The sequence below is a fragment of the Argopecten irradians genome, chromosome 11, assembly GCF_041381155.1.
Source record: "Argopecten irradians isolate NY chromosome 11, Ai_NY, whole genome shotgun sequence".
Lineage (NCBI taxonomy): Eukaryota > Metazoa > Mollusca > Bivalvia > Pectinida > Pectinidae > Argopecten > Argopecten irradians.
In genome coordinates, this window is record NC_091144.1 from 522151 (window position 1) to 549954 (window position 27804).

Here is a 27804-nt window from a genome sequence, read left to right on the forward strand (position 1 = left end):
TTATAATAACGATATCTACCATTCAGCTTTACAATAACGATTTCTACCATATAGCTTTTAATAACGATATCTAACATACAGCTTTATAATAACGATATCTACCATACAGCTTTATAATAACGATATCTACCATACAGCTTTACAATGACGATTTCTACAATACAGCTTTTAATAACGATATCTACCATACAACTTTATAAAAACGATATCTACCATACAGTTTTTTATAACGATATCTACCACGCAGATTTATAATAACGATATCTAACATACAGCTTTATAATAACGATATCTACCATACAGCTTTATAATAACGATATCTACCATACAGCTTTACAATGACGATTTCTACAATACAGCTTTATAATAACGATATCTACCATACAACTTTATAAAACGATATCTACCATACAGTTTTGTTATATCGATATCTACCACACCGTTTTATAATAAAGATATATACAATACAGTTTTTAATAACGATATCTACCATAGAGCTTTATAATCACGATTTCTACCATACAGTTTTTAATCACGCTATCTACCATACAGTTTTGAAATAACGATATCTACCACACAGCTTTATAATAACAATATCATACATACAGTTTTATCATAACGATATCTACATTAAAGTTTTATAATAATGACATTTACCATACAGTTTTATAATAACGATATCTACTATACAGCTCTATAATAATGATATCTACCATACAGTTTTATAATAATTATATCTACCATACAGTTTTATAAAAACTATATCTACCATACAGCTTTATAATAACGATATCTACCATACAGGTTTTAATAACGATATCTACTAACAGTTTTATCATAACGATATATACCATACAGTTTTATAATAACGATATCTACCATACAGCTTTATCATAACGATATCTACCATACAGTTTTATAATAACGATATCTACCATACAGTTTAATAATAACGATATCTATCATACAGTTTTATAATAACGATATCTACCATACAGCTTTATAATAACGATATCTACCATACAGCTTTATAATAACGATATCTACCATACAGTTTTATAATAACGATATCTACCATACAGCTTTATAATAACAATATCTTACATACAGTTTTATCATAACGATATCTACCATACAGCTTTATAATAACGATATCTACCATACAGCTTAATAATAACGATATCTACCATACAGTTTTATAATAATGATATGTACCATACAGCTTTATAATAACAATATATTGCATACAGTTTTATCATAACGATATGCACCATACAGCTTTATAATAACGATATCTACCATACAGTTTTATAATAATGATATCTACCATACAGTTTTACAATAACGATATCTACCATACAGTTTTATAATAACGATATCTATCATACAGTTTTATAATAACTATATTTACCATACAGCATTATAATAACAATATCTACCATACAGCTTTATAATAACAATATCTTACATACAGCTTTATAATAACGATATACAATTACAATATCTACCCTACAGTTTTATCATAACGATATCTACCATACAGCTTTATAATAACGATATCTACCATACAGTTTTATAATAACGATATCTACCATACAGCTTTATAATAACGATATCTACCATACAGTTTTATAATAACGATATCTACCATACAGCTTTATAATAACGATATCTACCATACAGTTTTATAATAACGATATCTACCATACAGTTTTATAATAACAATATCTTACCATACAGTTTTATAATAACAATATCTTACATACAGCTTTATAATAACGATATCTACCATACAGCTTTATAATAACGATATCTACCATACAGTTTTATAATAACGATATCTACCATACAGCTTTATAATAACGATATCTACCATACAGTTTTATAATAACGATATCTACCATACAGTTTTATAATAACGATATCTACCATACAGTTTTATAATAACGATATCTACCATACAGTTTTATAATAACGATATCTACCATACAGCTTTATAATAACAATATCTACCATACAGCTTTATAATAACGATATCTGCACTACAGTTTTATAATGACGATATCTAGCATACAGCTTTATAATAACGATACCTATCATACAGCTTTATAATAACGATATCTACCATACAGTTTAATAATAACGATATCTACCATACAGTTTTATAATAACGATATCTACCATACAGTTTTATAATAACGATATCTAACATACAGCTTTATAATAACGATATCTACCATACAGCTTTATAATAACGATATCTACCATACAGTTTTATAATAACGATATCTACCATACAGCTTTATAATAACGATATCTATCATACAGCTTTATAATAACGATATCTACCATACAGTTTTATAATAACGATATCTACCATACAGTTTTATAATAACGATATCTACCATACAGTTTTATAATAAACAAATCTACCATACAGCTTTGCAATAACAATATCTACCATAAAGCTTTATAATAACGATATCTACCATACAGTTTAATAATAACGATTTGTACCATACAGCTTTATAATAACAATATCTTACATATAATTTTATCATAACGATATCTATCATACAGCTTTATAATAACGATATCTACATTACAGTTTTATAATGACGATATCTAACATACAGCTTTATAATAACAATATCTTCCATACAGTTTTATAATAACGATATCTATCATACAGTTTTATAATAACGATATCTACCATACAGCTTTAATATAACGATATCTACCATACAGCTTTATAATAACGATATCTACCATACAGTTTTATAATAACGATATATACCATACAGCTTTATAATAACAATATCTACCATACAGCTTTATAATAACGATATCTACCATACAGGTTTATAATAGCGATATCTACCTTACAGTTTTATATTGATGATATCTAACATACAGCTTTATAATAACGATATCTTCCATACAGTTTTATCATAACGATATCTACCATACAGTTTTATAATAACGATATCTAACATACAACTTTAATATAACGATATCTACCATACAGTTTAATAATAACGATATCTACCATACAGTTTAATAATAACGATATCTATCATACAGTTTTATAATAACGATATCTACCATACAGTTTTTTAATAACGATATCTGGCATACAGCTTTATAATAACGATATCTACCATACAGTTTTATAATAACGATATCTACCATACAGCTTTATAATAACGATATCTACCATACAGCTTTATAATAACGATATCTACCATACAGCTTTATAGTAACGATATCTACCATACAGTTTTATAATAACGATATCTTCCTTTTCTAAGGAAAAACTATATTCCTAATCTAGTACGTGTGTGTTTGGATTCAAATTATGAGAACATTTTCTCAAGGAAAGTACACATCATGTATAAGTTTGTTGTTATGTATGACACTAAATACATGTGGTTATTAAATAAGGGAGAAAACTCCTATAGCTTTATTATCAATACATCCTATAAAGTTCATATAATTAATTTAGGTGATAGAACTTTCTAGAATATTATCATGTATAAACAAATATGTTTGTAAACATGTTGATTATAAGTAGGGATCTAGAATGATCTAAATACAGAAAGTGATATGTGTTTATTTGTTTACTGTTTTTAGTTAGATATTTCTAGAAGTAGAAGGTTCTCCAATATTCTTGAATTAGGGTTCAGCTATATATACTCGAGCTGCCCCAGGGTAATCAGAACTGTAATGAGACCTGTAATTAGACATATCAAGAATTGTACAGCGCCATATTAAATTCTATTGACAGAGCTATGGTGACTTTATCTGTGGATTATTACAACCTGGAAGGATCAAGGATTATACCAGGACATTTGCATACAGATAAGTAACATTTTAAATCATCGTATTACTCTTGTATCACTACCAATTACTTAAGATATTGTAAACCATTTCTGTATAATATTGTGTATATAATTAAATTGTGTTTTGAATTTAGCTGCTGATTTCTCATTTCTGTTATTCTTGCTTGTACCATTGTATAATACATTGTAAAAATAGCAATTTACCAACGCAAACATGACGCATGTTTGATCATTAGAGGTTCATTCCTCACTTTTTATGATAACATAATGCAACAAATAAGTTTGGTTTTTTATGACAATTATATTATGTGAATATGACAATAATATTGTATGAACATGACATTTATATTGTATGGACATGACAATAATATTGTATGAACATGACATTTATATTGTATGGACATGACAATAATATTGTATGAATATGACAATAATATTGTATGAATATGACAATAAAATAAAACATGACAATTATACAGTATTTAAGGATTTAATCTTACTTTGATTTGTTGATGAATTGAGTTGCTCTTCAAACAAATTGAATGAACTGCGAAACAGTTCATGTTGAATTTGCTTCAAGAGCAACTCAATTCATCACCCCTATGAAATCGACCAAAGCAAGATTCAATCCTTTATATAATTGTCTATAAAAAAATACTGTTTCCCGCTTCGAACATATAGGGACATAATATACCAGGAGCGTATCTTTGTTCTGGAAGGGAGGGGGTCAAGTCTGGGTTAATACAAAAGCTCAGTTAATTTCTGCTGTTTCGTTATGATGATTTTTTATTAGTTTAACGTCCAATTAACAGCCAGGGTCATGTAAGGATGTGCTAGGTTTGTTTGTTGAGGAAAGCATGAGTACCCGGAGAAAAACCACCGACCATTAGTCGGAATCTGGCAACTGCCCCCCATGGGATTTGAACTCGCGATCCAGAGGTGGAGGACTTATGGTAATATGTCAAGACATCTGAACCACTCGGCCACTGCGGCCCCTGTTATAAAGAACATGTCTTCACTCTTTACAAATTATTCTATTTTGGAAGCATTTTATAATCATTGCCACACATGAAATATCAAACAAACCAAGTGCACAAAAAAAATTTAAAAGACGTGATTAACTTTCTCTGCCAACACTGATGATTCTGGAAAAGTTATCAGAAGTTTCATTTTGATCCCCAGGAACAATGGATATAATGTCAAAACGTACATGTATCAAATACATTTAAACCATTAAGTTTTACATCCTTCAAAAGGAAGGGAACAGATTTTGTATCAATACTGACTTTGAAAATGCCTCCAGGATTTGGAGGTGAGGAATATTTGGAGAAAAACATCCTAAGACACCAATACATGACCAGAGGTTGACAGTAAACTGATGTTGTATGGATTTCGGACTATTAATCTAAGACAAGATTCAGTAAAACAATAAAAGGACATAAATTGATATGATAGACCAAATCATAAAACGTTATGTGTATAATAGGCATAATGACTTTGGCCTACGGAATTGTGAATTATATGGTCACAGCCCCTCAGGGACCTGAGGGTTGGGGCAAAAAGGAGTCAAATAGTCTAAATTTTCAAAAATCTTCCTCTGAAATTCCAGAAGTAGTATAATCATATACTCTTCATAGACATAAAGATCTTAAGGTCCTTTACAAAAATAGAGAATCATATGACCCTGGCGTCTCTAGTTTCCACCTGGAGAGGGTCTCAAGTTTACTATTGTTTACGTAGGGAAACACATTTTGAGCATAATTTGGTCATTTGTCATAAGAAAAGAGTAAAATATTGTCAGAATTATCAGTATGAGATGACTATTGAATCCTATTAACATTTTTTCATGACTGACCCCCCAGGGCCTGAGGGATGGGGCAAAAAGGGGTCAAATAGGCTAAAATTTCAAAAGAATTCTTCTGAAATTTCAGAAATGGTAGAATCAAATACTATTCATAGATAGAAAGTTCTTGAGTCACTTTACGGAAATTGTGAATTATATGACCCTGGGATCGATCTCACGTTTCCCCCTGGGGAGGGGGTCAATTCTATTATATAATAAAAAGGTAAATCAATACTCAGTTGACCGTCAAGGCCTTTTGGGCCTCTTGCTTAAGTAGTTTCTTTGAGTTCAACTTCATTGAGAATTGAACAATTATGTGCATATTACAATAACACTGTGCGAACTTGACAGATATATTGTATAAACATGTGAATATGACAGAATATTGTGTGCATGACAATTATATTATGTGAACATGACAATTATATTGTATGAACATGACAGTTATATTCTATAAACATGACAATAATATTATGTGAATATGACAATTATATAATTATGGCAATCATATTGTATGAATATGACAATCATATTGTATAAAAATTACAATTATATTGTGTGAAAATGACAATTATATTGTATAAAAATTACAATCATATTGTATGAAAATGGCAATTATATTGTATAGAAATTACAATTATATTGTGTGAATATGACAAGTATATTGTATGAGCTGTACATACTACATATTAACTGATTTGTTATCACTTTGTGATATAAGTAACAAGAAAAACACAATGACAAAACTGATACTGTTGAAGGTTTCGGACTAAATGATTTTGCATAGCGCTTTTTGAGATTCATTGTAATGAGAAACAATGACTGAAATATATTAAGATTGATATGGATACATGCTTCTAGAATTGGGTTTCCTCAGTTATATATGAACTATCTTGATTATAGTCACCATCTACAGGAGATTTAGCATCAAAGCTACATATAATTGTTTGTGTTTCAATGTTTTTTGATTTTTGAATATTTTTGGTTGATGACGGCCTACCCGCGTATTTAAGCCAAAGTTCTCGAGCTTTATCTAGTTCCTGTTGCGTGGTCTGAGTACCTATATGACCAAACCGTTCACCATAAGTTCGAACTGGAGACGACCAGAAGCCACACTCGTCTGATTCCATACTCCTAGTGTGTGTTCCGTTAGCCGAATCGTCCATAGCGTCGCCCGGGTTGTTCATTTGGATCTCTATGTGATTTCCGGTAATACTTATTCCTCCGCTATCGTCATCCTCTCGCTCAACCCTCACAATGTCCGAGATTTCGTCATCGTGTAATAAGCTATCCTTCCTGGTGTTATCCATTTCGAACGCGAAGTTTTCCTCCGCGTGACGTGCCGGAAGTCGCGTCCTCTTCCTACGTCGGTGCTGTTCACACGTGGCCTTGATAGTACCAATGTCAAGGACAACCACTAATGCTATTAGACTACCAAGTATGATAGTGGCCACTACACCAGCCCCTGTGGCTGACGGTCTGTTGTCCACTGCACTGGTCCTTCTCTCCAGCAATCGTTTCTTTCTGATCACATCCCCCATCGCCACCAATTCATCCTTTATCTCAGTGAAGGACCTTTTGGTGGTCGTTGGTGTTTGCTTGGTAGTTGTGACAGGCTGTGTTGTTGTCGAGGTTTCTGAAAAGATTTTTGAGATTTAGAATTTAGAGTTTCAACTTCATTTGAACATTTAATATTTGGGGCGTTATTGGGGTTTATATTCAAGTATATAAGGCAATGTTTCAAACAAAGTGATAGTAGGAGTAACGGTAACTACATTAACCATAAAGACAATGTTCTGGCCTACCGAAACAAATATGAAAAACTGGACCAGAACCAGTTGGCCAATTGCATAAAGTTACTATCATTTAGTAGGCTATCTGACTGACCTTCATTGTAATCGATATACTTGATGTCTGTACCTCATAAAGGTCACCAATTGAAGTCTCGTTTGGCAATACATACCCATTGACGTCAAGGAGAAAGAACAACAAAGATGTATGGCACATAGGAAAACACGGAATAGTTAGGTTATACATGATTGTAGGCCCTATAACAACTTATCTGTCTTTGTCTGTGCTGTACATCACTCCTAAACACTGTATACCAGTGATTCCACCCGACCATATGGTGTAGACAGCAGCACTGCTATGGACAGTGATAATAGCGTACATTAAATTATTTTCATTGAAACTAGGGTTAGGATTAAAGTCAGAAATGGAAGTAGGAGACACTTTAAACAGGACAGACTTGTATATCCGAACAGAGTAAAATAATCAACTACGAACAATGGCCTCTATTGACCCATGGAAGTCAAAGTGCACATTGGATATCAGTGTAGATGATGAGACAAAATACCACATGGACCTTTATGGAGATGATGAGACAAAATACCACATGGACCTTTATGGAGATGATGAGACAAAATACCACATGGACCTTTATGGAGATGATGAGACAAAATACCACATGGACCTTTATGGAGATGATGAGACTACATGTAAATACCACATGGACCTTTATGGAGATGATGAGACAAAATACCACATGGACCTTTATGAAGATGATGAGACAAAATACCACATGGACCTTTATGGAGATGATGAGACAAAATACCACATGGACCTTTATGGAGATGATGAGACTACATGTAAATACCACATGGACCTTTATGGAGATGATGAGACAAAATACCACATGGACCTTTATGGAGATGATGAGACAAAATACCACATGGACCTTTATGGAGATGATGAGACAAAATACCACATGGACCTTTATGGAGATGATGAGACAAAATACCACATGGACCTTTATGGAGATGATGAGACTACATGTAAATACCACATGGACCTTTATGGAGATGATGAGACAAAATACCACATGGACCTTTATGAAGATGATGAGACAAAATACCACATGGACCTTTATGGAGATGATGAGACAAAGTACCACGTAAACCTTTATGGAAATGATGAGACAAAATACCACATGAACCTTTATGGAGATGATGAGACAAAATACCACATGAACCTTTATGGAAATTATGCCATTGAATTTCATGTCAACTTTATCTAGACTAAACAGACAGGACGACACATACACAAAAAGTCATGGACATGACAAAATGGCTTGGTTATTTGGTGACAGAAATGTGAACCAAACCCTGTGAACTTACTAAACTGAAATGTACAATACAACACTTTACAAGTCAACAGTAATATACATTTAGTATATTGTATATTTAGTATATTTTCTAGTTAAGGTTAGGACCGATGCAAAGACACTTTTAAGCAACTACATTATGTTTAAGTACAACTAAGAAGTGGCATAAAAGCATACAAAGTATCACTTGTTTAAACAGGGGCTATTACCTTTAACACATTAAACAGTTATTATACATGGTTTAAAACGTATATATGTTGTGTGTTGGATGAAGATTCTCCAGTTTGTGTACAACTAATGTTATGTAAAATATAATGGATTTCGAATAAAATTTGATCTCGAACCTACAAAAACACGAAATATTTTTTTAGGTAAAACCAATGTTTTATGAGGGATTGTGCTATAGTCCACGCGGGCACGCGCAATATAACGGTTGTTGATTACTATATCGGAGGGTAACGGATATGGACTCAAGCACAGTAATCCGAGAAAAGTAAGTCAAATTGTCTTTATTTTCGACCATGCCGTTATATATAAACGCAATTTAGATCTGTAATAATAAGCATAAAACATGATCCGCATCAAAAATTTAGTAAGAGACGTCGAAACAAGCTTTCATGTAGGTCTCGGTACTTAAGTCTACTGACAGACGATTTATTACAAGCCCTGCAGGCTCACCCCTCCATCGACCCTAAAACCCTATAATGATTACAAGAGAAACAACAAGACCTTGTTAGTACTAAACACTGCAGTTATCGATGGCACTTTCATTGTACTCGATTACAAAGTCATTAACTCCTAATTACTGTAATACATACACTGTTTATTACTGTACAAGCCTTCCCATGAATGATAGACTCTGAAGGCCCAATAGTCCGGTTTACGTCAGAACTGTGTATTTCATTAAGGATTAGATAGAGCATAAACACCAACTGGTCGTCGTTTGCCTTTGTGTAAAACGAAATAATGTGGAAACCACAGTGCAGGTAAATAGGTTTATACTGCTATAAAACAAAACATCTGAGCTCAATTACAGCAAAACCATAACAAAACCAAGGTCAAAACAAAGTGAAATGCGATTGGGATTAAAACACTGTGCATTCACTGTATAGGTCTAGTGGCTCGCATTTTCCTGACGCCATTTTGTTTACAACACATATTTAAATGTTGTTTTTAGTAAGTAAGTTACTAATGAATTTGTGGCATGTTCATTAATAGTTGTTCAGACTTATATATGTGTAGTTATAAACTCTCAATTCGGCATGTCAAAGACTTATACTCTTACATGGGTCAGTCAGTGAACAGGTATATCTAAACTAGATTGAAGGTGAAGGATTCGGCTTGCCAACCTCAGGGGAAACAGGAACGTCGTTATGTGTCATCGATAATGCATGTCAATGTATTGGTGAAGTCACGTATACGTAATGATTTAGCGTGTGCGAGCTGTCTTACAAGCCCTCTCCATGTGAAAGGTATAGTTACAATTGCTTTAACAAGGAATCAACTCTATACTAGAACTGGGCACAAGGGAAACATCTCATAAATGCATGTATGGAATCTAGTGAAAATTATGAAGTCTTTGTTTTTGAGCAAGGTTTTGTAAATTGTGTAAATTAAGTAGAAACCTCAGTACTGCATTTTGTGCTCGTGTTTCCAAAATTGTTTCAAATTCGTGACCTAGTAATAAATGGAGGAGTAAATGATATACATTTTTAGATGTTCCCTCTTATTTCCTGTTTACAAACTTAGATGACAATAGCCAATGTACATGTGATGGCATTCAAAGTACATGAAATATAATCATGATAAGATATATTAGTGGTATCAACATAGTGTTTTCTGAGATACTGTTATTCGGGAGCTGACATTTTACATAATGCTTATCACTATCACACGTTATAGTTCATATATAAAAGAAGTAAGCACTACAAAAACATAACCTACCAAAGCAAATGCTACTGTAAAAATATAAAGGTTTATCCTACTAAACATAACCTCTCCTGTCAAATGTCAAGGTAAAAAGATAGAGGTGTATACTACTTAAACATGATCTACCCAGTCAAATGTCAAGGTAAAAAGATAGAGGTGTATACTACTTAAACATGATCTACCCAGTCAAATGTCAAGGTAAAAAGATAGAGGTGTATACTACTTAAACATGATCTACCAACACAAATGTCAAGGTGAAATAATGGAAGAACATCCTACTAAAATAATCATCTACCCGGTCAAATGTCAAGGTACCAGTATATAGATGTATCCTACTAAAACATAATCTACCACCACAAATGTCAAGGTCAAAAGATGGATGTACATCCTACTAAAAATAATCATCTACCCGGTCAAATGCCAAGGTACCAGATGTCAAGGTGAAATAATGGAAGAACATCCTACTAAAAATAATCATCTACCCGGTCAAATGTCAAGGTACCAGTATATAGATGTATCCTACTAAAACATAATCTACCACCACAAATGGATGTACATCCTACTAAAAATAATCATCTACCCGGTCAAATGTCAAGGTACCAGTATATAGATGTATCCTACTAAAACATAATCTACCACCACAAATGTCAAGGTCAAAAGATGGATGTACATCCTACTAAAAATAATCATCTACCCGGTCAAATGCCAAGGTACCAGTATATAGATGTATCCTACTAAAACATAATATACCGGGTCAAATGTCAAGGCCAAAAGATAGAGGTGTATCCTGCTAAAACATAATCTACCCGGTCAAATGTCAAGATAAAAAGATAGAGCTGTATCCTGCTAAAACATAATCTACCCGGTCAAATGTCAAGGTCAAAAGATAGAGGTGTATCCTTCTAAAACATAATCTACCCGGTCAAATGTCAATATAAAATATAGAAGTGTATCCTACTAAAACATTCCACCAACTTGAGACAATTGTCAATGTAAAATATAAATGTACACCCTACAAGTACATAATCTACCCGGTTAAAGGGACTAAATCGTTAAAAGAATCATGTAATAAAAGATAAAACGAGTTATAGAACTGAAAATATTGTAAAAGTTGTGGAACATTCACCGAAGGAAATCTCATCTGTCTAATGGACATATCTGCTATCGACTGAAAACACCAATTTATCGACTATAAGTTCCTGATTACTGTGTTAAATCTAATAAACGTTGAAACGTATGCAAAAGTTTTGTGAAGAGTTTCAAAGTGTAAATATTCATATATTGTACAGGTTTTTGCAGCTGTAAAGAAGGGTTTTCATTATATTATATGGTTTTATACTTGCTTCTACCATTATTTTATTTACATTTGTCATGATATTAGGTACTAGTCCGCTAAGCCTGCTAAAAATGGCCTAATATATAAACTTTATAACAAGGAAAAACTAATATTATAGGCATGCTTATCGGACTTATGAGGTACATATATCTCTTTTATCATTATATCAATATTTGACATTATTATATATCTTTAGTTATAATGTCTATCCGTCTAATGGACATTCCCCTACATGTCACTACTTATATAACCTTTTTCCATCTGATTTACTTAAGGTGATCCACCGCCGACAGAGAATAAATGATATTATTCATCACTTGCACAATATTTGGCGTTTAATCGTGTACATATGTTTTATTAAAACATAAAATAGTATAAAATAATTTCTTTTGCCTTTGGTGCATGTGCAATCATTACTTAATTCCATATAGGATATAGTGCCAAGGAATTTTTTCGGGATGCAATTAATTATTTTTCATATTTTTGAACTTGAATAAAAAATTAGAAGCTCAAACTTTTCGATGGTGGTAATGGTGTAAAGTAAAGAACTTTTGTAACTGAAGAAAAACACTAAATCGTCTGCTCCTGTTTTTGATATTAACAAAATACAATTCGTCAGCGATGGAGCGTCTTTAAAAATCAACCTAACTATATATCTAAATTGTATGTGTATTTTTATGTATTCAAAGCAAAAGTATACCTTACATATTCATTGTTGACCTATGTAAAACGTATATGTTTGTTTAATAAAGTACATGTATAATATATACATAATTAACAGGTGAAAATACCATTCACTTCTTGTCATATTTCCATCACGTACTCTAAAGCTTCATAGAACGTATCGGCTATTTCAATGAATCATGCCAATATAACCGATAAAATATAAGTGGCCTCTTATAGTGGTGTTATTACATCTATATGCATTAGCCGGATGAGGTTTTCAGCGATCCCGATTTTGAACTCAAAGCTGCACTCGGTTCTTTCCGTTCTAAACAGCCAATGCTGACAGATACAGTTTCTTGTTGTGTTTGGCAATATTTTAACGTTGATAAACATTGCCAATATTTCAAATAAGATGTTGTAATTTTGAAAGCTTTCTAATTTCAGGTATAAGAACGTTTGTAGGAAGTCAAAAACCCTAAGTAATCTATGTAAATCTAATGATTAAGTCCCTTTAAATGCCAACTTTTAAAAAGGTGTTCTAGAATAAGCGTTTCGATAAACTATAGTACATCCAATGAGTACGTTTTATAAATCAGAGTTATCTGGTAAGTACGGAAGTATATGTCTGACCCAATGTAGTGTTAACCTTTGGGGAAGGTCTGCCGTGTATCACTGCCCTAGATAGATCTGGGTCAGAATGATTAGATAATTGATTGGGAACAGGCCTGTAACTCAATTACCCTAGATGGTACTGATTTCATTAGGTACAAGCCCAGATTCAAGATATGACTACTTACATTGAAGAGTGCATGACGTAATAAATAAAATTCATTTAGTTTACATTTTATGTTATCTTTTGTTGTTTTTCTGGAAGTTTTAATTGCTTGTTATCAGTGTAAATCTGCTGCTTACCAAGTTACCTTCCTTAGTTCTACAAACCTTGCTTCTAACCAATTTCTCATTCACGTACATAAAGGATCTAGGGAAATATGCCAATTTCCGAATCGTATAATATAAGTAATCGTATATAAACAAAACTATTCATATTACTACTAGAGTTAACTCCTTTTCCACATTAGATGATTTTTGGACAACCAACGTGTATAAACTGTTATAACCGATAACGTACTCCACAAAATTTAAATCTCGTTTAAAGTTTTGTGTACAATTTAAAATATACATTTAGGCGTAACCTTGTAAACCATTTACGTGGAACATGTAATGGTAGGCCCTCACGGAAATATAAAATGGGTAGAATATAGCACTGACATAGTATTAGATTTTAACACGACTATGAAGGGATTACACAGAGTTTTAATAAGAAATGCTGGTCGAAAAGTTCGTTTGCTTTGCTGACATAGATTTGAATAAAATATAAACTGTGAATAATTGTTTTCTTGTATCATGTGTCCCATTCCATTAAAGTACGAATTACATACATGAAATTATGGAATTTAAAAAACTGGAAATAAGTTCAGATTTATCTTTTGTTTAAAACTGTTGCTGGATATAACTTTATGATGATCTATTATTTAAAACTGCGGATGGAAATGCCTTTATGATAATCTATTGTTTAAAATTATTGCTGGACATAAATTTATGAAAATCTATTGTTTAAAACTGCTGATGGAAATACCTTCATGATAATATTTTGTTTAAAAAATGTTGATGGAAATAACATCATGATAATTCAATGTTCAGAGCAGTGTCATAAATTTTGCGATAAACCCAGTAACACTAAAGTCGAATTAAGAACGTTACCTATAGTGAACTCTTCCGTAGTTGGTGAAAGGCGAGTCGTGGTGGTCATGGCTGTCGTTGTAGTAGGGACCTCTGGTAGCGGACCTAGAAATGACACATTAATGTAAAATACATATTGTAAAATGTAGTAAATGTTTCCCAACAAGATGCTTCAGGGTATGAAGAGTTATCTGTCCTTCCATGTAATGTAAAATAAAGCAGGTACATCATATGTCAATATTGTTCGATCCTCCTTGTTCGCTTAAGGACAATTACAAGAAAACATAATGAAAAAAATCCAAAATCTACGTAGTATTTTCTATATCCGTCCGTAAAGAGCAAAATCTGTTTGTATTTTTTTTTCGTTTTAGACACCAATAAGAATTAAGTTCGGCGGGCGAAGTTTCATATGCCAGGTAAGGGCGAGTTACCCTTCCTACACTGCTCTCATGTAATCTATGTCTCATACGCAATATCATGGAGAAAATAACTTATCAAAGTTTTGTAATGAACTATTTGTATAATGGTTTGGACCAATGTCATGTTTGCAACTGCAAACTGCATTTATCATATGGAATGAGATTTCTTATAAATCGCTAGATTGGTAAACATGAATCCCCATATTGATTCACGAAATGCAAACATATTATTTCACATTGGGCAATAATATTCTGACGATACAGACATTATTGTGCAATAGATATGACGTACCTCCAAAGTTACACTGTTTGTGATAGTAATCCCAGCCAAATAGATTTGTCTTATAATACGAGGATAGTGTCCACCTGTTCCCTTCACTCAGCTGACAGATGCCTCCAGAGTAGCGGAAGTACTCATACGACCTACACTGGAACAGTGTGGTGTTATCACAGAGGTCCTGACACTCTGTCACACTGATGTCATTATAAATCAGTTTGTTGTTAGCGAGAAGGGCAGCTTCCGGTGTCTTTGAATAGATACATTGATCTGCAATAAACAATACACTAAAGCGAAAGTAAGAATATTGGCTTAGAAGTTTTACGGTAATGAAATGTGTGTAACAATTTGGAAATCCAAAATAAAGAGCGAGTTTAAAAGTTTGATTCATGATTTACACTTTTGCCAAGGGACCAATAGCTGATTATGTTATAGAATTATGATGCATTAATTAGTCGCCTTACGAAATCGTTAATGTTGGATATCTGAGGAAACAGATTATTATAAACATAGATAGCTATAGATATTTCTGTTGCGTTGTTACTTGTAAGTGTGTAGATGCATACGTATTTCTGTAGATAAATCAGTAGTTTTAAGACATCACTAAGGCAGGTTGGGTGGTATAGTAGTTAAGATGCTGGTGTTCACCTAACCGATCCAGTAGCTTTCACCGGGCGACCTTTGCGCATTAAAGTGGTGGCCATTGCACGTGATTTGTTTAAAGTTATATAACTTATCCCGCAATCTATGTAAGATGCATTTTGTAGTATTTAGTGATGTATTGTATGTCATCACTACAGTGAAATATTACCTGCCGGGAACTGGCATATGAACCATAACTTCGTCTGACAAACAGTAGGGTACCAGTAGGCTTGATCGTCCAGGATTACCATGGCACATTTTTCTGAGCGATCTGTTGGCTTGGGTTGGTATTTCCAGTTCTGCCAGGTCAGTGATGAATTACCTATCCACCGCCAGTATCTGTCCGGGGTCCGGGATAATCCTATCCACATCCTCAACCTGATGTGAAAAACAAAACTGAATAAAATTTGTTTTACAAATCAAAAAGATATCCATTAAAACAAGTATTCCGTTAGCATTTGTCCGCTAGGTAATATATCGACAGTGATAGTATGCCACTGTATTATCCACGTATGGTATCCCGTTACCCGCTAGGTAATATATCGAGAGTGATAGTATGACACTGTCTTATCCACGTATGATATCCCGTTACCCGCTAGGTAATATATCGACAGTGATAGTATGCCACTGTCTTATCCACGTGTGGTATTCCGTTACCCGCTAGGTAATATATCGACAGTGATAGTATGACACTGTCTTATCCACGTAACATATGCCGTATAGCGACTGTCCATTATGGCACTGCTATGATATTCCGTTAGCATTTGTCCGCTAGGTAATATATCGACAGTGATAGTATGACAGTCTTATCCACGTATGATATTCCGTTAGCATTTGTCCGCTAGGTAATATATCGACAGTGATCGTATGCTGCTGTCTCATTCACGTATGGTATTCCGTTACTCGCTAGGTAATATATCGACAGTGATAGTATGACACTGTCTTATCCACGTATGATATTCCGTTAGCATTTGTCCGCTAGGTAATATATCGACAGTGATAGTATGACACTGTCTTATCCAAGTATGATATTCCGTAAGCATTTGTCCGCTAGGTAATATATCGACAGTGATAGTATGACACTGTCTTATCCAAGTATTGCATTCCGTTACCCGCTAGGTAATATATCGACAGTGATAGTATGTCACTGTCTTATCCACATATGGTATTCCGTAAGCATTTGTCCGCTAGGTAATATATCGACAGTGATAGTATGACACTGTCTTATCCAAGTATTGCATCCCGTTACCCGCTAGGTAATATATCGACAGTGATAGTATGCCACTGTCTTATCCACGTATGGTATTCCGTAAGCATTTGTCCGCTAGGTAATATATCGACAGTGATAGTATGACACTGTCTTATCCAAGTATTGCATCCCGTTACCCGCTAGGTAATATATCGACAGTGATAGTATGTCACTGTCTTATCCACATATGGTATTCCGTAAGCATTTGTCCGCTAGGTAATATATCGACAGTGATAGTATGACACTGTCTTATCCAAGTATTGCATCCCGTTACCCGCTAGGTAATATATCGACAGTGATAGTATGCCACTGTGTTATCCACGTACGGTATCCCGTTACCCGCTAGGTAATATATCGACAGTGATAGTATGACACTGTCTTATCCAGGTATGGTATCCCGTTACCCGCTAGGTAATATATCGACAGTGATAGTATGCCGCTGTGTTATCCACGTATGATATCCCGTTACCCGCTAGATAATATATCGACAGTGATAGTATGACACTGTCTTATCCAGGTATGATATTCCGTTAGCATTTGTCCGCTAGGTAATATATCGACAGTGATAGTATGCCACTGTCTTATCCACGTATGGTATCCCGTTACCCGCTAGGTAATATATCGACAGTGATAGTATGACACTGTCTTATCCAGGTATGATATCCCGTTACCCGCTAGGTAATATATCGACAGTGATAGTATGCCACTGTCTTATCCACGTGTGGTATTCCGTTACCCGCTAGGTAATATATCGACAGTGATAGTATGACACTGTCTTATCCACGTAACATATGCCGTTAGCATTTGTCCGCTAGGTAATATATCGACAGTGATAGTATGGCACTGTCTTATCCACGTATGATATCCCGTTACCCGCTAGGTAATATATCGACAGTGATAGTATGACACTGTCTTATCCACGTATGATATCCCGTTACCCGCTAGGTAATATATCGACAGTGATAGTATGCCACTGTCTTATCCACGTGTGGTATTCCATTACCCGCTAGGTAATATATCGACAGTGATAGTATGACACTGTCTTATCCACGTAACATATGCCGTTAGCATTTGTCCACTAGGTAGTATATCGACAGTGATAGTATGGCACTGTCTTATCCACGTATGATATTCCGTTAGCATTTGTCCGCTAGGTAATATATCGACAGTGATAGTATGGCACTGTCTTATCCACGTATGATATTCCGTTAGCATTTGTCCGCTAGGTAATATATCGACAGTGATAGTATGACAGTCTTATCCACGTATGATATTCCGTTAGCATTTGTCCGCTAGGTAATATATCGACAGTGATCGTATGCTGCTGTCTCATTCACGTATGGTATTCCGTTACCCGCTAGGTAATATATCGACAGTGATAGTATGACACTGTCTTATCCACGTATGATATTCCGTTAGCATTTGTCCGCTAGGTAATATATCGACAGTGATAGTATGACACTGTCTTATCCACGTATGATATTCCGTTAGCATTTGTCCGCTAGGTAATATATCGACAGTGATAGTATGACACTGTCTTATCCACGTATGATATTCCGTAAGCATTTGTCCGCTAGGTAATATATCGACAGTGATAGTATGACACTGTCTTATCCAAGTATTGCATCCCGTTACCCGCTAGGTAATATATCGACAGTGATAGTATGACACTGTCTTATCCACGTAATGTATCCCGTTACCCGCTAGGTAATATATCGACAGTGATAGTATGACACTGTCTTATCCAGGTATGATATTCCGTTACTCGCTAGGTAATATATCGACAGTGATAGTATGCCACTGTCTTATCCACGTATGGTATCCCGTTACCATTTGTCCACTAGGTAATATATCGACAGTGATAGTATGCCGCTGTGTTATCCACGTATGATATACCGCTAGATAATATATCGACAGTGATAGTATGACACTGTCTTATCCAGGTATGATATTCCGTTACTCGCTAGGTATTATATCGACAGTGATAGTATGTCACTGTCTTATCCACATATGGTATTCCGTTAGCATTTGTCCGCTAGGTAATATATCGACAGTGATAGTATGACACTGTCTTATCCACGTATGATATTCCGTAAGCATTTGTCCGCTAGGTAATATATCGACAGTGATAGTATGACACTGTCTTATCCAAGTATTGCATCCCGTTACCCGCTAGGTAATATATCGACAGTGATAGTATGACACTGTCTTATCCACGTATGGTATCCCGTTACCCGCTAGGTAATATATCGACAGTGATAGTATGCCGCTGTGTTATCCACGTATGATATCCCGTTACCCGCTAGATAATATATCGACAGTGATAGTATGACACTGTCTTATCCAGGTATGATATTCCGTTACTCGCTAGGTATTATATCGACAGTGATAGTATGTCACTGTCTTATCCACATATGGTATTCCGTTAGCATTTGTCCGCTAGGTAATATATCGACAGTGATAGTATGCCACTGTCTTATCCACGTATGGTATCCCGTTACCTGCTAGGTAATATATCGACAGTGATAGTATGCCACTGTCTTATCCACGTATGGTATCCCGTTACCTGCTAGGTAATATATCGACAATGATAGTATCCCGCTGTGTTATCCACGTATGATATCCCGTTACCCGCTAGATAATATATCGACAGTGAAAGTATGACACTGTCTTATCCACGTATGGTATCCCGTTATCCGCTAGGTAATATATCGACAGTGATAGTATGACACTGTCTTATCCACGTATGATATCCCGTTACCCGCTAGGTAATATATCGACAGTGATAGTATGCCACTGTCTTATCCACGTATGGTATCCCGTTACCCGCTAGGTAATATATCGACAGTGATAGTATGACACTGTCTTATCCACGTATGGTATCCCGTTACCCGCTAGGTAATATATCGACAGTGATAGTATCCCGCTGTGTTATCCACGTACGGTATCCCGTTACCCGCTAGGTAATATATCGACAGTGATAGTATGCCACTGTCTTATCCACGTATGGTATCCCGTTACCCGCTAGGTAATATATCGACAGTGATAGTATGCCACTGTCTTATCTACGTATGGTATCCCGTTACCCGCTAGGTAATATCATAACAATCTAAACAGTCAAAACAAGGAAAGCAAACGTACATGTATATTACATAATTGTCTGGAAACGAAAACAAGTCTAAAATGAAAAATAAAATGCAAAGGGCACAATTTTACCGAAAGCTGGAGCTGTGATTGATCATTTTCTGGTAGTATTTCTCAATGGCTACAAGAATATTGCACAACTTTTCTTGCTTATGTAAAATATAGTCATGAACTATTGATATGATTATAGAAGTAAAATTAAAGGAAACATTTTAATTTTGAAATGCTTGTTTAGATTGTTGATCGTGAGGTAACATCTGCATTCTCTCAATTAATCGGAGGTGTTTTCGGTAAACATTACCAGATCTATGTAATGCTATAACAGTATTACGTATCGTTGTATAATACTGTCAGCGCTATGTTTGTAACCTGTTGATGGTGAATTAACTTTGGTGATTTATTGGGAGCTTCTATTGGGTCCATCCTTCTATTTTGTATTGATCAATTCCATCAGACAACTTTATAAAACTCTATTAATCTGAACCACAGCTTTTAATGGTCAAGCTCCATACGCGAATTTAATATCAATCTATATTAAAAGCCGCAGGCTTACTGATTTGAGAGCCTTTCAGTTCCGGCAGTGACGCTATTAACGATCTAAACAAGGTTATATAACACAAAAAATCACCCAGGAACGATTCTACCAACAGCGGTTTGATTAGTTTAAACCGCCATTGATAGATTACTTTTAACGCGTAAGGAAGGAACTCGCGACAAATATCTTCTTTTGTGTTCCATTTCACCCAGCAACTCACCCATATTAATCTGATGGTCAATGCATTACAGTCATTGCCTATTGCATTAACTGAGCATTCGTTTAGACAGTTAGTGTTTATATAGATACTATTTAAAACGTTCATTGTCAATATAAAGCAATATTTTATTTTTGATATCACTCAAGCGGTTAGCCGGTCTTTAAAAAAGTTAACTTAAAATGTCAAACCGCTAACATATCGCATTTTGTCTCTATCAAAAACAGGAGCATACGATTCAGGAATTCCCTTCGATTACAAAAGTTACTTACTTTGCACTATTACTACCATTAAAAAGTTTGAGCTTTTAATTTTACTTCAAGATAAAAAATAATTTATATTGCACCCCGAAAAAAATCCATGGCACAATGTCCCATATGGAAAGAAGAACTGATTGTTCCTGCACCAAAAGCAATATTTATTATTTTATATTATTTTTGTGTTAATTAGACTCATATATACAAGATTAAACACCAATTATAGTTCAAATGATGAGTAACGTTTTTACTCTGTCATCTTTAAGTATGCGTGTTTTACTTTGTTGATTTGATTTGTTTGTTGGTTTAGTAATATTTGCTGCTTTTCAAAAATATTTCAGCTAATAGTTGGGTCAGTTATACTGATAGTAATGTCTCTTATAGATGTCAAGTATAGACCAAACAATATAGACTAGTCCATATATGCTAAAATATCTTTTTGAGGGCAGGGCATTATTTGTCCCTCTAACTTCCGTTAGTTATCATACGAATCAATAGCGTTCATGTTAGATGACATCAAAAGTTTTGAAATAAATTTTATCAAGAAGAAATACAAAATTGTTTCATAGTTTCTTTATATACGTTGTCTCTTTATGCTACTCTTAAACCACAAACCTTTATTTACCGTCTGGTTTGAGAAATAAGATACGTATTAAAATGGTCTCATTAGATACTTACGTCATATACTGTCCTATATATCCAGATTCCGGAAAGGTGGCTTGATCATACACCGTGGCTAGGAATCCGCCTTTACTATTACACACGTCCTGGGCCTCGTACCACGTCTTCGAGGTGTTGTATATAACGTAATGATGCGGCTCCATTACCCCTACTACATCTGTAACACAGTTTTACATAGTTTTACATAGTTTTACTAGAACATTTTTAATATAAAATAACCAATATTTACCTAATGTAAAAACAGTATCAAGATTAATAACTACTAATGCTATTCCCGACTTTTGCGTTACTTATGAAGAGCGACTGATAGTAACAATGCAAGAATGCTTCATAGCTGTATATATTTAATGGCTGCTTAAGATGCCATCAGAGTAAGAGAAAAAGTAGCACAAAAGTATGTATTGTATGTATTGTATACGAAATAGTATAAAAAAATGAATTCTTGAAACCAAATGGCAAAATATAATCAGCCAGTAAAGTGCTGTCGTTTGAGTCATTTTATATTTTTTTCATCTTGAATTTACTAAGAAAAATAAATAATGAATTAATTTATCATATACCGTCTCTATCCGGTGTCGTTGAATTCTTTTCAGACGGATCGACACTTGTAGAATTATTGTCATCCCTTGATGATGTTGTATTGGCAGGCCAAACCATGGCTGGAGAAATACACAAAAAACAGAATGCTATATGGGATATCATACTACCAACATGTATCAATCCCAACACGAAAACCAGTTCTGTCACTAAATCTACTGTTTCTTACTGAATAGGGTGCAAATCAATATCTTATCAATTATACACATGTAAAACACGTAATACAAATATTGATTATATGTAACGGTAACTTTGTGAGAGGTGCGCTATCATCTATTTCAGTAGGGCGTTTACTTAAAGATGCTCCACCGCTGACAAATGGTATTTTTTCACTATCAAAATCAGAAGCAGACGATTAAGTATTTTTCTTCAGTTACAAAAGTTACTTACTTTACACCATTACCACCACTGAAAAGTTAGAGCTTCTAATTTTACTTCAAGTTAAAAATATGAAAAATAATTATTTGCATCCCGAAAAAATTCCATTACACTATATCCTATATGGAATGAAGTACTGATTGCGCATGCACCAAAGGCGAAATAATTTATTTTATATATTTTTTGTGTTAATTAGGTATTGTAAATGTTCAAATGACGAAAATGATTTTTGCTCTGTCAGCGGTGGAGCATCTTTAATGTACTGGAATAATGGTTAATTCAATGTTTGTGTAGAGATGGACAGTGATACAACAGCTGTAAACATTCACTCTTTAGTTTGACTTCGAAAACTATTTTTTATTCGATGGATTCAAGTAGGTAACACGTGTTTTTAGATTATCATTTTATTAGTGGTAATAATTAAAAACAAATATACCTTGAAATTGAAATAAACTTCTATAAAAAAACGAAATAAAAATAAAGAATACCATATTGCTCAGGAAAATAATTGCCATTCAGGCTGTACACCTCTGAGAAGTCAAACTTTTTTCTCGTATAGATTTTTAAAAAAAAAGAGTTCATACCATAGAAGAAAATGGAAGAAACAACATGTCCATGTGCTCGTTTTTTTGGCTATTGTCACTCAAAGATGCCTAACTAACAAAATATTTTTTTTGTCATTTTGGTCATATAAACGAGATATTATAGCCATAATTTCCAAATGAAGTGTTATATATATATATATATTTGCAGAATTTATTTCCCAGTGGTCTTTTTTAAGAAAATATCATTTATATTTGATAAAACTTATTTTTTTAAGAATAACAACATATGCTACCCCTACTTCTTAGATTTGAGCTACAAAATGCGCCATTTTCAGCCATGTTTGCCAAATTTAACCCCTTTTAAAAAGGCAGAAAAATGAGGGGTCTGTATGCTTACTTTTTGACTCTATCAAATATTTGTTATTTTTCAATATTTTAGAGCAAACAAAAAAATTGCTTAAATTACCATTTAATGTAAAAATAAAATTAAAACAGTGTATAATTGCACACCTTAATGCTTAATATTTTACTTACCACGAATATAGTAACGATTTACAGAAAAAATATCTCGATACAGCTAAAAAAATACTGGCACAGTGATCATTTCAGTAAAACAATTTAAGGAAAAAACGGTAAAACTTTGGCTCCAATCAAAGTGGAAAAAGACACATTTCAAAATGGCCGCCAAATGGGCAGTTTCTTAAAATCCTCATATAAAAAATCTACTGAGAATAGAAATGTGATTTTTTGACAAAATTTGCAAATGGCAACTTGCTACAGATATTAGAAATTGTATTTGAAAATGTCATAACTTCTTTGATCTATGTCGAAACGAGACTGAACCTCAGAGGAACTCATCCTTAATGCTGATCATGAAATGATTTTAACTGAAAATATACACCGATGATCATTTTTTCCCTGATGGAGGTAGCTTGTATAAACGGGTTTCGTTTTGTTAGTTTAAAACTCTTCACAAAAGTCTTTTTCATAGTTTTAGCAATAGTGGACTAAGATGCAACCATGTTAATCAAGACATATCGAAATACTGTTCAAATTGAAATGAAGTAGTATCATTATCCTCGGGTGATTCTTATCTTTCCCCTTGTTATATTGACATCAAAATAATCTTTTTAATTTCCTTATAAATCTCTATATTTTTGATGACAGCGATGATTTCCGTTGTCTTTACATTACTCGATCAGCAAAACAAGGAAGAAATTGATACTTATATATGTAACTGGGCTGTGTTTTATTCATACATTTTACAACGAAGATGAGTTCAGTTATAGTAGATTGAAATATTTACGCATAAAACTGCCTTCTTGGATGATTTAATAACATTTGGGGTATTTTATTCAGGTAGCATGCAAGCACGCACAAAACATGCGCATTGCGTCATTACGTCATAACGTCGTTGAGAACGACGTCACAATACATGGTAAATATATCACTACACCAACGGGATTTATAGGAGAATTATGGTCTCATAAATTCCCTTTTTGATTGTTAAGTTTATATAGTGTCACTCACGAGCAAATGGAAATATATGGATATATAGCACAGACATCTGAGTGTAACCTCATCATAAAATGCTATTGTGAAACTTATACATATCATTTTTGATAACCCGGATGTAAGCGCGCAAGGGTCTTAGAGTAGATGGAAACTGGATCGAACTCCGGTCGGCTAGGTGATTTTTGTGTTATATCTACATAAATTACAAAGTCAAATCAAATTATTCCTTACTTTGTCTTAATAAACTGATTATATATCTACCAAAATAAATTACACAACAACACTTACCATGGACACATGTGCGATGGTAGTAACTCCACGTGGGATCATACACGTTATATTGGCTCTGTTTTATCCACTTGTTGACGTCATTAAGCTGACACGTGCCCAGGTACTGACTGTACTCAAACGACAGACATGTGATCTCTGTAGCTTCCTCACAGACACTCATACAGTAGCCGATACTCTCTGTCCGCTTTAGTATACTGGTTCCGGACAGACTAGAGTTGGGATACATTCGGAAATTGCACGTACCTGGGAGAACATCGCCGTCACAATTACTTTTATATCAAACGAAATCACTCATCAAAAGCGACAATCTATACCAAACGTATTAATTATACTGCATAACAAGGAACTTCCATTGTCTTTGCTACGGAATAAAACGAATATAAAATCACGAAATAATTTAGAAGCTTCAATACGTTTATTGTTTGATATAGGCATTAAAATGACTCATACGTAGGCTGCCTTTTTGTCATGTTTTATCTGGGTGCTATACAGGTCATTATATTTGTCCAATCAATGGTTTCGACAAATTTATTTGATTAGGAAAAGATTTTAAGCAGAATGATAATTAAGTCCCAAATTGGAATAAAAAACATTTTAACACAATATCTCTTTATAAGCAGAAGAAATTATTTAATATTTTCTTGAGCATTTAAAAGTCTGTGATGAATTTAAAAGCACCAGGAAGTGTTACAATGTAAATATCGGAATAGCAGAGAGTCATTGTTTAGTGGAAAGTCATACCATTCCAACATTGCAGACTTAAATATCGTCATGAACGGGTATCATAGGATCAAATCAACTATCATTTTACCAATGGTTTCTGATATCTTAACAAACTGATACATGTTTTAATCGTGCTGTAAATAAGTTCATCTTGTGGATGTGACACAGCAATAAGAGATAATGTGGGTGGAGGCACGCATTACAAGCACTATACAATGTAACAGAGAGACACAAAGCGAGAATACCGCAATCTCAAGAATGGTACCACACAGTATCAATGAAGATCATATTTGTTATGCTCACTTATTAATTTAGATAGACATATGTTAATTTAGATCACTAAATTATTTTCTTGGAAATAAGCAGTAAACTAGTCTTACCTTGTTGTAGTTCACAAAAGAAAGGTTTATTTTCTTCACATCCTGTCTTCTCCCAGTGGTATTCCTCCGCCAGAGTGACGAACACACAGTTACCCGTCTGTAACTCGGAGTACGGCTCCCAGTTAGACCAGTCGTACACAGAATGATCAACCCATTTCCAAACATTCTCCTCAAAAAACAGACCAATCCAGGTCATCCGATTTCTGATAAAAACATAAATTGGTTTTATACCGACATAGGTGTGTACAATATGATGGTTTTATACCGACATACGTGTATACAATGTATATTGTGTGTGGTGTTGAACTTTCGTTTTTATGATTCTAATAAGTGACATGGGAAGCAAATTAATATAGCAGATCGCACATCGGAAGGTCATTTTAATCCACTGTTTAAATTTACTTGGCAACATCAAGTTAACGATTATATTTAATCAAGAAGTTTCTTGTCTAAATATTTGAATGATAAAACCGTTATGGAAGAATTGTTTCTCGTGTTTTGATATAAAGGTTAGGAGTTATATATTTCTAATGACAGGTGACGTCATAACGAAGGTCGTGGTAATTCATACCCAATGTATAACCTTGATTGAAATGGATGGTACAACTGTGATGAATGAATTGGTGCTCTGTTTTATCAACCAAATGAACACTATATAGAGTACGTAGTTACGAAGGAGTAGAGATGTTCTTCACAATTGTGTACACACAGTAATCACCTTACAACACTATGTTAGGTATAGAAATGTTCTTCACAATGGTGTACACACAGTAATCACCTTACAACACTATGTTAGGTATAGAAATGTTCTTCACAATGGTGTACACACAGTAATCACCTTACAACACTATGTTATGTATAGAAATGTTCTTCACAATGGTGTACACACAGTAATCACCTTACAACACTATGTTATGTATAGAAATGTTCTTCACAATGGTGTACACACAGTAATCACCTTACAACACTATGTTATGTATAGAAATGTTCTTCACAATGGTGTACACACAGTAATCACCTTACAACACTATGTTAGGTATAGAAATGTTCTTCACAATGGTGTACACACAGTAATCACCTTACAACTCTATGTTATGTATAGAAATGTTATTTCACAATGGTGTACACACAGTAATCACCTTACAACACTATGTTAGGTATAGAAATGTTCTTCACAATGGTGTACACACAGTAATCACATTACAACACTATGTTATGTATAGAAATGTTCCTCACAATCGTGTACACACAGAAATCACCTTACAACACTATGTTAGGTATAGAAATGTTCTTCACAATGGTGTACACACAGTAATCACCTTACAACACTATGTTAGGTATAGAAATGTTCTTCACAATTGTGTACACACAGTAATCACCTTACAACACTATGTTAGGTATAGAAATGTTCTTCACAATGGTGTACACACAGTAA

At 34.0% G+C, this 27804-nt stretch overlaps 1 protein-coding gene across 1 annotated transcript; it reads right to left on the reverse strand.

The window, feature by feature from the left end:
* Window positions 1-3638: 3638 nt before the first annotated feature.
* LOC138335642 (uncharacterized) lies at window positions 3639-26565 on the reverse strand. The gene is made up of 8 exons (XM_069284807.1): window positions 26370-26565; window positions 25264-25509; window positions 22501-22599; window positions 21938-22097; window positions 16027-16235; window positions 15231-15485; window positions 14541-14624; window positions 3639-7339 (listed from the first exon to the last, which is right to left on the reverse strand). Exons 1-8 carry the CDS (start codon window positions 26563-26565, stop codon window positions 6543-6545), a joined length of 2046 nt encoding a protein of 681 aa, XP_069140908.1. The 3' UTR covers window positions 3639-6542.
* Between the last annotated feature and the right edge of the window lie 1239 nt (window positions 26566-27804).

Excerpts from the sequence above, each read along its gene's own strand:
- LOC138335642 (XM_069284807.1), bottom strand. The coding sequence starts at position 26,565 with ATGACCTGGATTGGTCTGTTTTTTGAGGAGAATGTTTGGAAATGGGTT. Across the intron at positions 15,486-16,026 it reads CATATGCCAGTTCCCGGCAG|ATCAATGTATCTATTCAAAG; the intron begins GTAATATTTCAC and ends TGTTTATTGCAG. Across the intron at positions 7,340-14,540 it reads TACGGAAGAGTTCACTATAG|TCTCAAAAATCTTTTCAGAA; the intron begins GTAACGTTCTTA and ends CTAAATTCTAAA.